This window comes from Sinocyclocheilus anshuiensis, unplaced genomic scaffold, assembly GCF_001515605.1.
Source record: "Sinocyclocheilus anshuiensis isolate Anshui unplaced genomic scaffold, SAMN03320099.WGS_v1.1 scaffold883, whole genome shotgun sequence".
Lineage (NCBI taxonomy): Eukaryota > Metazoa > Chordata > Actinopteri > Cypriniformes > Cyprinidae > Sinocyclocheilus > Sinocyclocheilus anshuiensis.
The window spans coordinates 468388-481785 of NW_015547678.1; the positions used below are offsets into that span (position 1 = coordinate 468388).

Sequence of the window (13398 nt, forward strand, 5' to 3'; positions counted from 1 at the left end):
GCAGGACAGCGGGCTGGCTTTCTTCACAGCCTAATGACTGTTCGCCACAGCATCCCCCCTCCCCTTCCTCACGGTTGCCCCTTGCTTTTTATTTTCCCTCCCTCTATTTGATGTGAGCTTTGAAGCATGAAACCTCCAACTTAATGCTACAGAAGATAAAAAGAAAAGGTTATTTTAGCCCTCAACCATTTCGCTGGAGCACTTCATAGCTCTTAAACGTCCTAGAGGAAGGCAGACGAAAAATTCACTGGGGTTTGGCGTAATAACACTGTGAAAGGAATCACCGTGGCCATTCAAAAGTAATTTAGTCCACAGGCTATCAAGACAGGTGTCAAGGTTGGAGAAGAGCAGACATCCACGGGCGAAGAGAACGCAGTGATGTTTAATGCAATCTGCTGAAGCAATATGTAGAGGAGTGGGGGAATGAGGATGAAAAGAGTGATGAAATGTTTTGAGAGGATCATCTGTGATGACAAATTTCCTTGGGCGATAACTGTACGATGGAGAGCTATAGAAAAATCCCCTTTCAAGCTGGAAGAGAGGAGATGGAAGAGGAAATATGATTTGATTAGAAGCATGGAGGGGCTGTGCCAAGTCACTGCTCCGGGTTTTCCTCTCATCCCTCACTCGTTTCAGCGCTTCCCATTCTTTCTGACAAGACATTGCTGGTTTTTTAGTCGCACATAAGAAAAAAAAAAAAATTCACAAGGTGTCGCAAAGAAACATAGGACGGGCAAAGAAGAAGCTATTAGTCTTTTATATAAGGAGATGTCCTACTGTGAAGCAAAATAAAAGATGACATCTGGGGGAGGAAATGTCTCCTGTGAGTTTCTGTTTGCAGTGGAGGCCTGTGAAGCTGGATGCACATAGCGAGTTAGTGTCAAGTGCTAAGACTGACAGCTTGAATAACAAAGCCAGGTCTTTGTGTGTCAAGATATGTTTGTTGGAAACAAAACTGAGATTTCTCTCAACAATCTGTAGTGAGCTTCAAATGTCAAATATAAGCCTTTATTTTCTTGTTTTCTGTATACACTAGTGTGCAAAACATTATGCTAACAAAAAAGATAGTCCACCCAAAAGTAAAAAAATTCACCCTCATGTCATATTAAATCTGTATGATTTACTGTCATACAACACAAAAGGCAGTGTATTTTATTTAAGATAGACTGAAAGTCAATGTGCATATTGTTTGGACCCCATTGACTTTCACTGTTTTGACAAAACAGGACAAAAGAAAAAAAGAAGAAATCATACAAATTTGGAATGACATGAGGGTGAATAAATGAGGGTGAATTTCACACTCTCTTTATGAATCTGTAGCGTTTTTAAAATTATTTGTGGTTGAAATGGCACTGGAATTTTGTACGAAATGAAAATACTCTGCCTAAAATACATTTTCCCAAATAGCTTGTCCCCGCAGAGCCAGGATAAATGCGTAAAGCTACTCGTGCGTGTGAAATTTCCTTCATTAGCCCTGAATCTCAAAGCAGAAGAGAAGAGTGTGTGCCAGGGAGCGAGAGATACTGACAACGTAAGCTTGGAATTATGAGACATTTCAGAATGCTTCCATCTGCAGAATATTTCTGGAGGGTGGATTATCTGACAAGGAAGGGGCTTACCTCCTATCACGGCACAGAGAAACGCTTTTCCACTCTGATTTCACCTCGAGAAAACCGACGATGTGCGAGCGTGCGTGCACAAACGGTAATTTCCAACAGATTACGCTTCTTTTCATTGCGGCAGACCGTTGGGGAGAAACCATAGTTGGACCTTCTGGTCATGTGTGCGTCTGCGTGTAGGATGGGTGCGAGGCCTAAACTCCTGTATTTATACACTCATCCGCACTCAGGCCTGGACTTGAACAGATGGTTTCTGTTTTTCCTGGCAGATTTGTGACGAAGCCACAAAAGGCCCCTGCTTTGACAGTGAGCCAAACGGTTAAGGCGGTAGCTGGCAAATACAGGGGAAGGAGAGCAGCAGAGAATGCAAGGGAGGGCAGCGAGGGGGAAAAAGAAAATGGAAGACAGCAACAGACAATCAAGCCAGCCCGAAGAAAACCTCAAGAGCATTTGCTTGGTTAAACAATGTTTTTGATACGAGAACATTTGGTCACTAGGTACAGACAGGCGATGTGCAGCTGTAAACATTAATTAGTTGAGTTGGCCCGTGTGCTTTCCAGTCCTTGCATGGGGCCGATTGTGCCCGTGTATATGTGGGCGGGAAGGACAGGCCTCTGTAACAGGAAAAGAGACTTGAAAGAAGTTTGACTAACTTATGGCACTTTAGATTTCACACTTTTACGAAATGCTTGATTTTTGCATGTAGTCTTCATTAGCTTAGCAATTTGTATAATTATTTTTTAATATTTATACATTAATTATTTAATATAATTTTCACTGCAAAATAAACTGCACAAAATGATCACTATATATATATATATATATATATATATAAAACTGTTTAACTGTACAAATATGTAGTTTATGCTTTCTTTTTTGCAACATTACATTGTCTATATATGTATGTGATTTATATACATACATATATACACACACACACACACACACTTGTATAGACAAAATGTAAAATGCTGTAAAAAGCAAAAAAAAAAGACTACAGATTATTATTACAGTTCCAACTAAGATTTAATTGATAGCTCTACATTTTTGAAATGCCTTGCCACCAATTTTTGCTCTCACTCTAGACAGTCTATATCGAGTCAAAATAAATGCCGCTGTTATACCGTCTAAGAAGAGCCCTGAAAAATTGCATTGAGAGGAGACGTATATAACTGTAACCTTGCTCCAAATTCAACAAAGCAATGTAGCACACTCCAAAAACAGGCTCCATTCAAACACGATTGCCCAACCTTGTGGTTAAATTAGGCACATGCGAGACAAAAAAAGTGTGCTACAATGGCCTTGGCTGATAGAGCAGAGAGTAAAAGGATGTTAAACAGACAGCGGATCCCTGCTGCGATGCCGGTTTATTGTTGGAAAAGAAAGAATAAGCCGTGTGTGCTCACAGGTCAACGAGGCACAAGCAGAGGAATCAGCAGTTGTTTCCCTGCTGTAAGAGCTTTTAGCCAATGGAGGCAAAAGTACGCCACAGCAAGACTTTTTGATGGGGGTCGATCTCTTCAATCCAAAAGATCAAGTTGTACAGCCACAGCTTTGTTCAGCCAGCGAGCAAACAATACACAGGCTATCCATGCCCACTCTTCATACACACTATAAAGAAAGAATTATAAATTATTTGGATAGCCTATCAAGTCTAAACCATACAAAATGGCCAAGAACATTGAGATAAACAACATTTCCATAAACAACATTTACCAAAACAAGCAGACTATTTTATCAAGCCTGGACAGCTGCTGGCGATCGAGCAGGCAGCCAGTTTTAGCCATTTTAATTAGTGCCCAAGCAAGAATACCTCTAATCACACAAGCGCCTCTCTAGGGCACTGGCTGCGGGGCTAACGTCTTTGCAATGAATTCAATTTGACATTTATACAGATCACACCAGGGCAAACATCTGCTACAAGGTTGTGCCGAGAACAGTTCTATCATCTTGGCCATCTTAGCTTGAAAATTACAGGACCCGAGGGCCAGGGCTGCCTCCTTACCCAATTGGATCCTCTGCAGCTTTACCTCCCTGCAACGCCAGCAATGAAGCTGGATTACACCACGGCTGCTTTACAATGCGGCTGTTTTTCCAACGTGACGGAAAATGTCCCTCATACATCTCGTCACACACTCATCTCTATTTTACAACCTAATATTCTTTCTTCCTGCAGGTGCAACTTAAGCTTTGGAGCGTTACCAGTTAGTCTGCACCCGCCTGAAACAAGGGTCTATCTGGCATTAAAAGCCAGGGCAGATTTCCAAGAGTTTAAAGAAACACAGACTGCACGGTAATCATACCAAAATCACATTCTCTCTCTCAAAACTCTCATTCAAAAAAAAATAAAAAATAAAAAGCATCTAGAAATCTCACAAATTTAAATAAATAAAATTGTATTAAAATAAATAAAATAAAAATTACTTAAATTCAAATAAGAAAAAAAAAATCACAAAAATAAGCTGTTAAATAAGAAAAATCAATTTAAAAAGACCATTTATATGTATTAAAATAAATCACAAACAATTTTTTTTTTATCTAAATAGAAAATAACTATTGCAGACTATGTGCAGTTTAAATCTGATTATAATTTGCTTACTAGTTTCATTAGTATGCAATAATCTAAACGAATGGGTCTAAATCCCTAACAAATAAAATAATTTGAAGTGTAGCGAAAATCTTTCTGGGACAGCACATGGACAGAACTGCAAAGCTGTGTTATCTGCGATCTGTAGACACATCATGTCGGGTTTGTTTGGGAACATTTCTTGCACCAGTACACAAATTATTCCATGACGTTGTCTTTCAAGTGGAGGAAATGGTGGCAGTGAAAAGAGCAGAGACAGTAAGACGACACACCCGCTTCCCTAGCTTCCTCTTTTATTTGACTTCATATAAAGCATTCCATAGAGCTAGTCAGGCCTGGTGTGTTTGCACAGCAGTGGGTGCTTAGCCTTGGCACCGGCTCTTTATGAGAAACCCAGCTAATAAGTGCTGAGGGGAAAAAAGGGGAGAGGCAGAAAAGCTGCACTGTATCACCCTCTACGGCCCTGGGCATTTAAAAACGCTACGGTCATATCAAATCTTGGACCAGATTACCTGGAAAAAATGCAAAGGAAAGAGTCTGCACCAGAAAGGAGCAGGAAAGGACTTTGTGTTGGATGAATGAAGGAAAGAGTTTCAGAATATGTTCAAAGTCACACAAGAAAGAGAGATATAGCAAAAGAAATCGGAGAGTGGGAAAAGGACCGCAGAGAAAATAAATCAAGCTTTCCACGGGGTACTGACTGGCACTTGCACAGAGAGCTGGCTTTCAGCACAAAAGCTACTTCAATCTAAGCAAAGTGGGGCTTTTTAGAGAACGCTCGCTTTTCTTAGTGTATATTGAACTAACCCCTATACTCTGCTCTTGCTACTCTTGAGCAAGACTGCTGTGCCTCCATCTCTCCTTTTTCCATCATTCCCTCTTCTTGTCCTGGTTTTTAGAGGGTGGCTTGTTTACGTATGCATGTACAAACTGACGTAAACGGAACAAATGGATTGCTAGCTATTAAATAACATTTTCAAACATTCTGTCAGGGGTAACAAATGTGTGAAAAAAAGCATTTTTAGGGGCTACAAAAACTAAATAAATAAAATGAGAAAACAAAAAACATCTCTATGATGCAAACAATTGCAAAACCATTATTTCTTCTGAATACTGCCACTGATAAAAGAAATAAGCAAAACTTGTCCTTACTCTTTCAATACTAAAATGATGATATAAAAATATCTTCTTTTCTTGTTTCAGGTAAACAAAAACCAACGAGTAACAAATTTCAGCACAAAAGTGCATCGCCAAACAGGTATCTGGGTGTGTACTAGGGCTGCACGATTAATCGCGTGCGATATTTAACGTGCATCTTCGATTAATCGTGCAGCCCTAGTGTGTACACACACTTAGTTAATTATTTGCTCTGTATTTCACTTTGTTGTGTCCTCTACAGGGTCACACAGTTCACTAATAATTAAAAGGGTCATTTCAAATATGAATTTATGGCCAACGGAATACGTGCTGTTCAGCATGAAGAGTCAAACAAAACTATCAATGACTGTAGTACTTTAAGGGTGACAGGTCTTTACACAAATTCCCTCTGCTAGCATTTTTCTTCATTGACTAATCATTGAGCTAAGTCAATATCCCATAAAACATGCACTTGATAACAAACCTATTAGCCACAGCTTGTGTTTCAGTCTGATATGTCATCTGATATGACACTGAGGCCAGGTAAAGCTAACAGATGACCCAAAAAAAACCATTGATAAAACAAGTCTAGTATGCAAATCATACTGTACTTAAAAATGCTCTAAGAATCATAAGTGTGTGCACATATATGCATATATATATATATATATATATATATATATATTAGTGCTGTGTTCAGTAAATCAACCTTGTGTGCGTTAGATACAGTGAAGACAGCGCATTAGTTTAGAACTCTTCAAATTTTTTTTTTTAATCGTAGAGAGTGTGTTAATGTGTGCAATGATAACCTACCAGCAATGTAAGTGATTTTTTTATATGTATTAGAATGAGTACATTACAATATAAATTTATTAGAATGAGTGCATTATTATTTATGGGCTTAAAAAAAAGATGCAAACAATCAGAATATTGTACCTGGTTGGGAGTGCACAATGTAAACATGAAACATATGCCATTACCTATATTGTACTGTGGTACAGTTATGGAGGCCCTTCATAATGCAGAGGTCAACTGCCTGCTCTGCCAATAGTTAGAAATGGCACTATAGTATGCAGTGTTTAATAAACAGCTGTTTTACTAAATTCTGCTGAGGTGAAATTCAGTGCAGTCCTGTATCGGGATACGTATCGTATCGTGGCATCTGCATCGTGATACGTATCGTATCGTGACTTTGCTGGTGATACACAGCCCTAATATAAATATATATATATGAATGAATAATATATTTAAAATATATTTGTTATATGTTATTGTATATAATGTATAATATAATAAAGTACCAAAAAAGTACTATGCATTTAACATTTTAACACACTTAACAAATTTAAAAAGGTGCAGTCTAATTTTAAAAAACAACAATGTAATGTACTTTGCTAAAATGTATATTATTACTTAATTGCGCACTAAAACAAAAATTTAACAAATAGCACTTTAAGCTTAAGATAAGTTTTGTTCTTTAGGCCATCAGTAATCAGCCGTGTAGCGGTACTGAGCTGTAACCAAATATTATATAAACAGTAGGGATGCACCGAATGTTCGGCAACCGAAATTATTCGGCCAAAAATAGCAAAGAAATCTCTTTCGGTGTTCGGCCGAATAAGCGAAAAGTCAGAATAATATGTACCGAAGAATGACGTGACGCGATCAAATAGAGGCATGCACTAATGCAGCAAACATGACGGCAGTGTGAAAGTATTTAAAACTATCAGAGAAAGACGCAGAAATCATTACAAGCATGAAGCACCGACCGCGAAAGACTGTTTAGTGCTGCATGCATCATGTCTCAGATGAGAAGAAGAGGTGGCTGATGCTGGTGGTTAGGCTACTGTATGATGATTGAAATCGCAAAATAGCCTCAAACAAATAGTAAGTAAACTGCAGAATGTTATATTTTCTAATGCACGCACAAATTGCATGTATTCTGACAGCGCTGCACGAGCTCGTGGCGCCAGGGTTCAAAGTCCAAAGCGTGAGAAAAAAACATTTTTATGAATTTTTTTAAAGGCATGTGACAATGTGATGCGTGCGACAAACATCTTCCCAAATTCGTAATGAGAATCATTTATAAATCTGCATGCTGTTGTCAACAAAAAGAAGCACTGAGATCTTCCTGTGGGTTTCTGCCAAAATAAAAGCAACTCCAACAACTCCATCAACATTCATAAAGGATAGTATTGTAATTTTACTGTTGTTCTGTAAAATAAAATAAAGACAATAATAATGATAATAATAATTACCCTACAACAGCTCTATTAATACATTTATTATAACATTCACACATAGTGTTCAAATTGGGATCTGTAATATATTCTAAGGTTTTAAAAGAATTCTCTTCTGCTCAGCAAGGCTGCCTTTATTCGTACAGTAAAAAATACATGCCTGATTCAAGTCTCAAAAATGGCGAAAAAAAAATTATTTTACTAACTTATTAATTTTAATTTAAATTGTGCTTTGTTGGTATAGGCTAATGTCTGATAGAATGTTAAAAAAATGTTCAGTGTTAAGTAAATATTTTTAAATTGTTGTTTTGTAATTGATTTTTTTATTTGAAAAGCAGGACAAAACAGTAAAAAGCACATTTTGGCTATTTAATTTATGCAATGGTGAAAAAAAAAAGGAAAAAAAAAAAGGCAAAATAGACCTAAATGGGGGAAAAATGTGAAAAACCGTGTTCGGTATTCGGTCTTTGGCCAAGAATTTTCATTTCGGTGGATCCCTAATAAACAGTCATGATTCTGTTTTGACTAAACACACATCTCAGGGCCCCTGTTCAAGCACCTAACATGCTTACTGTTAAATCTAATATTCATGCACTCAAGTCCATGCGTAAGCTATGGCTTTCAATCATTTCCCTTAACATCACCGTTTTCGAAACCACTAAGATGTAGCTTCAGTTTCAAAACAAACGAGAAACCACAGTCAAAAGGAGTTTGTTTTAGTGTCCAAGAACGATGACAAATGTATTCAATAGGAAACAAATGACTTACCGTCTCCTTGTTAGGGAGCAATTCTTTCCGAATCCTAAAAAAGTTTTTCCCGTACTGCCTTAAACCCTTTATGAACCGTTTCTGTTGGGAAAAGAAAAGAGAAAAACAGTTAAAATTAGACTTTTAACCACCCGTAACAACAGACACGAAGCACTACAAATACATTACATTGTGAAATGCAAGGGGAAGAAAACAATGTTGTGATCTTAATCTGAAAATCTCTGCTTGTTCTAGCACAGCTCAGCTACAGTGCGAAAAAAAATGAGGGGAAATGACAACAAAAGCAGGAATAGAAGCCGAGATTAAACCACAGCGGAGTAGAAACACGATGGCAGCTCGTCTGAAATCTTAGTGAAAGTTCAACAAGGCGATATACATATGAGGGTCGCACAACACTGTAGTTCAAAGCCGAAACTGAACTTCAATAAGTTACGACGAATCACAACACACTCCTTCTCCCTGATCTCACAATTTGCACGCTCGCACTTCAAACAGCTGCCTGATTCCTGAGCAAAGTCCTAGAATTACAAACCCATTTGCTTACAGTAACTGCAAACAAACAGAACTTAAGGTAACAGTGTTTAAATAACCAGGTTTATGAATGTGAAAAACGACTCTAAACAACAAGCAAGCACAGTCAATAAATAAAACACTCACTTAATAAAACCATAAGAAAAGAACTTTTACAACACAAACCGAACTCCCAAAATAAAATGTGTTTACACAGACTGCTATAATACAAAAGGAGACTGTGTAGCTTGAATGCTTTTCGATTCCTTTAAGAGCAACAGACTGTGATCCATAAAAAGCGGAGGCAGAAACATTCATAACCAGCGAAGCAGACAACCAGCAGATTTACTTTCTTGTTCGAGCGGCGAGCCCCGCTCCACAGTAATCTCAGTCAATAGTCCTCAACAAACAAACTGTTCGGAAAGCCTGTAAAAAGTCCACTCGGCACACGACCCAGATCTCTACGTCCTCTCGCAGGCAGTAATGAAATTGAGGTGCAAATCCACAAAGTCTCCGAAGGTACGTCGTTTTTTTACGAGCAAGAGATAGCTTGTCACTCTCTGCTCCTCCACTACAAAGGGGAAGGCTTTACATGTGATCTTTCTGCTAGAGAGCCTCTGGTCTGCGGCTGGCCGGAAAACCTGGAGTGGAGTCGTGCGATGCATGGCGGATCGCCACACATGCATGTTCTGAGAGCCCTATTTAAGCGTGCGTGCGTGCGTGTGTGTGTATACACATCAACTCTACATCTGCTCTTCTCATTACTCAAACTCCATCCCCCTCATGGTGGTTTTTACAAGGAAACCGCAGTTTCACCGAACACAAACCAGCGAGAAAAAGCCAGGGCGATCTTTGTAGAGGTTTTAAACGTGGTTAAAAGTCGACTACAAAACCAGTCATGGAATTCCTCCGCCGCTCTTGGCAAACTTCTTCTCTAATGCATACTGGTTATGTAACCGGGAACTGTTTACACATGGCGTTTAAAAGAACAATCTTCAGTGAGGAAGGGAGGGAGTATTACTTGTTTCTCTTTTACAAGATTTGAAAAAGAAATTAGATGTTTTGAGTATAATCCTGCAAATTAAAAACTACAAACTTATAAAACTACATCTTCCCTCGCCGGGGCCTCCATCACGGGTTGAGATACTTAACCATAAGCGTTAGAAAAAAACACCAGAGATGGCACATTTCATCTGTTGTGGTAAAGAGGCGGATGATTAACCAGTAGGTGGTGCAACGTGCAAAACGAGGGTGTGATGATCTTTAAATGCACCTATGACTAAAATATTAGTTATATGAGTTACGACGCGTCAGAATCTGAGCGCCTAAATTATTTTACTCAATGTTTAAATGGGCGTAACATCGAAACAAGCAAAATAACAAAAAGGATCGACGGGGAAAAGACATTAACTGCTGAAAAAGAAAATCTTTGCATTTGGCACTGCGATCATGGGTGCAACAACAGCCACTTAACCAGAACAACTTTAATCTCACACTGATGAGTATCTAACAGCCTCACGTGTTAATGAATCCCCAGCCTGGTGACCACGGGTCTAAGGTGTGTACATGCGCATTTCGTTTAACACATTAAGCGTTAAAGCGATCCTTGCACGCCTTCATTATCTGAGGTCCCGGATCCTGACTGGCAGGACAAAAATCAATTACACCTGCCAGAGCGGCACGTTTTAGCGGCCTGATTATGTCACCTTAATTATGTTTCCACTACTGTAATATTTACAGTGCACTGCAGGCAGGCAGCTACATGCGCGGCCGTCTCGCTTGCTGCTGTCGGCTCCACTTTAAGGCTCCATTTCAGCTGCCTGGGCTCGCTGCACTCTGAGCGCAACTAATAAATCATCCACCAATCTGCTCCCTGAATTGCTCTGCCTCTGCTACGATTGCTCTGGCCCGCCGTTGCTAGGCAACAGGGCAGATGATGGGAGGGGCCGGAGAACGAGGGGCGAGTGGAGGAGGGGTGAGAGAGGAGGAGAGCGCTACCGCGTCACCAGCAGAACGCTCTGTCGAAACAACAGGCTTCTTTCTGTCAAAAATTGTTCCAGTGCACTGGCTCTGCTTTCTGCCTCTCTCTCTCTATGCTCGACAGTGCTCTATTGTAAAAGAGAGCGGGGAGAAGGGAATAAAGCTGAAAAGGCTATTGTGATGCGTGCGCACTTCCCGTCTAAATCATAATTGTTAAAAGCTGTAAAACTGGTTAAGATCATTCGAGCATGTACAAACAGATGGTGTCAGACCACTCCGCACAAAACACACTACGTGTGTCCAACACAAACACACACACACACAAGTGTCTGGCAGTCTTCAAATACCAGGAATGTCTAACATTTAGCTCAATGGCACAAACACAGGGGGGTCTTATGAAATCAGTGTGCTTGGCCTTTTGCTAAGGTTGCTTTGGGCGAAGGCGAACGAGTGAGTATACGATTACAGTCGCATATTATATCACACAAATATGGTTCGACGTGACGGCAATAATGATGGCACTTTCACACACAAAGCGACCACAAAGAGAGATGAGAGCCAGCCCACATCCTGTCCATTTCAACCTTACATAACATCAAAACCACAAGAGAAAAGAAGAGAGACGTGAGGGAAAACTATCAAAGGTCCAGACGTAGTACTAGTCCTATTAATATGAGCAGATGCCTGGAAATGCTTCTAAATCAGGCTGTTGCTGCCGCCGCTTAAGCGTTTGCTTGAGTCTATAAATATGCATAGATTCAGCTAAACCGCAGCTTTTCTTGTGTACTGTGTAAAACCAAAGGTGACAGGAAATACTCCAACACACCCTTCCTGCCTGTGCAACTCTCGTGGCAATAAAACGGTCTTTAAATCTGAGTGCAACTGATTTCACTTCACACATAACTAAAATAGTAGAGTGAGAGAGAAAATATATCCAACCAAATCAGTGGCTGCAGGTCTGTTTACATGTCATTTGATAGAACTTAAACTGTATTTAAAATTATAATAAAAATGTTATTTTTAAACTTCAATACTAATAGTGTAAATATACATATATATACTAGGGCTGTCGCGATTCGTCGATTTTATTCGACTATTCAATTTTAAAAAATCCTCGACTTCATTTTGCTCGCGTCAACTAACCGGCAAGATACCAGAAGTCGCGCATTTCACGGACGAGAATCCATAAAACACATTATTAGACTGTTTCCCAAGGCTGCATGATATATTAAACCCATTTAAAAATCATAATTAAGCATAATTGTGAATTCACAAACGCTACGATTTAATTAATTATATGCAATACCGTTCTAATACAGTATATGCGCTTTAATTATTTACATGTGTGTAGGTTACATGCGTGTCACACAGCGGCTCCATTCACAGTAGTTCCACAGGAACTATTATCATTTACATGTGTGGAGCGTCTCAAACTCCATCTCTGCATGTTGTTGTGAGTTTGGAAAGTATTAGATCGGGCAGGAATGTGTAAAAATAATCATCAGGCCGTTGGCGCCCCCTGCAGGCCTTTGTTGTAATGCGTAATGTACATTACGCTCCATTGTTTATAATACATTATGTATTTGAACAGTTTTGTTCAATAAAACCATATGATTTCTTGCTTTTGATACTTTATTTGAACTAATTATTATTGCCTCATTGTTATTATATATGTATTTTAAGTAATTTGAAAGGCTATTGTTCACTTACATCTGTTTTATTACCAGAAAAAAAATTTTTCTATACTCCGTTTTAATGGCTAAATTAAATTTTATTAATCAAAAAGGCCATCTAATTAATTGAGTTTTACAGTTTTATCTTTACCAAATTCTGTTTTCTATTATTTTCTGGATTCCATTTGAATGGTTCCATTCAATTTTAATAATCAAAAGCATCTCCAATTAATTGATTTAAAAAAAAAAAAAAAAAGAAAAAACGTTTTTTTGTTTTTTTTTCAGAAATACTGCACATTTAAGCTTTTCTCCTAAAATAAATTCTGGTAAATAATATTTCTGGTAAATATTCCTTTAAAAAGTGTTTTTTGATTTTTGACTAGAACTAGATATGTCGTCATTCTTACACTATGATACTGAACTTTGATTTCAGTGATTTTTCTTAAATAAAATACCACAAAATTACTAGGGCTGCACGATTAATCGAATGCGATTTTCATGCGCATCTTGTCAGTAAAGCCGATTCTGTGATTAGTAGTAAATCTCCAGCACGTGCGTTCAGATGTAGCGGCATTTACTACACAGAGCAGTAGATCACTGACAAGCTATGCAAAATCGCGTTCAAAATCGACAATGAATCGCCTTTACTGACGAGATGCGATTCGATTATTTGCACAGCCCTAATATTTGTGCTGTCAAACGATTAATCGCACCCAAAATAAAAGTTTTTGTTTGCATAATGTGTGTGTTCTGTGTATATTTATGATGTATATATAAATACACACACATACAGTATATATATTGAAAATATTTATATGTATTTACATGTCTATATTTATATTCATATAATTTATATTATAAATAAATATATTTAATATATAAAT

At 38.5% G+C, this 13398-nt stretch overlaps 1 protein-coding gene across 6 annotated transcripts in view; it reads right to left on the reverse strand.

Annotated features, from left to right (window-relative positions):
- LOC107703059 (arginine-glutamic acid dipeptide repeats protein-like) overlaps positions 1–13398 on the reverse strand; it is a 177021-nt gene that overhangs the window by 11778 nt on the left and 151845 nt on the right. For all 6 annotated transcript variants that reach the window (XM_016505553.1, XM_016505554.1, XM_016505555.1 and 3 more), the window contains one exon: positions 8352–8432. In XM_016505553.1, coding sequence (XP_016361039.1) covers positions 8352–8432 — 81 coding nt within the window. The remainder of the gene's footprint in view (positions 1–8351; positions 8433–13398) is intronic.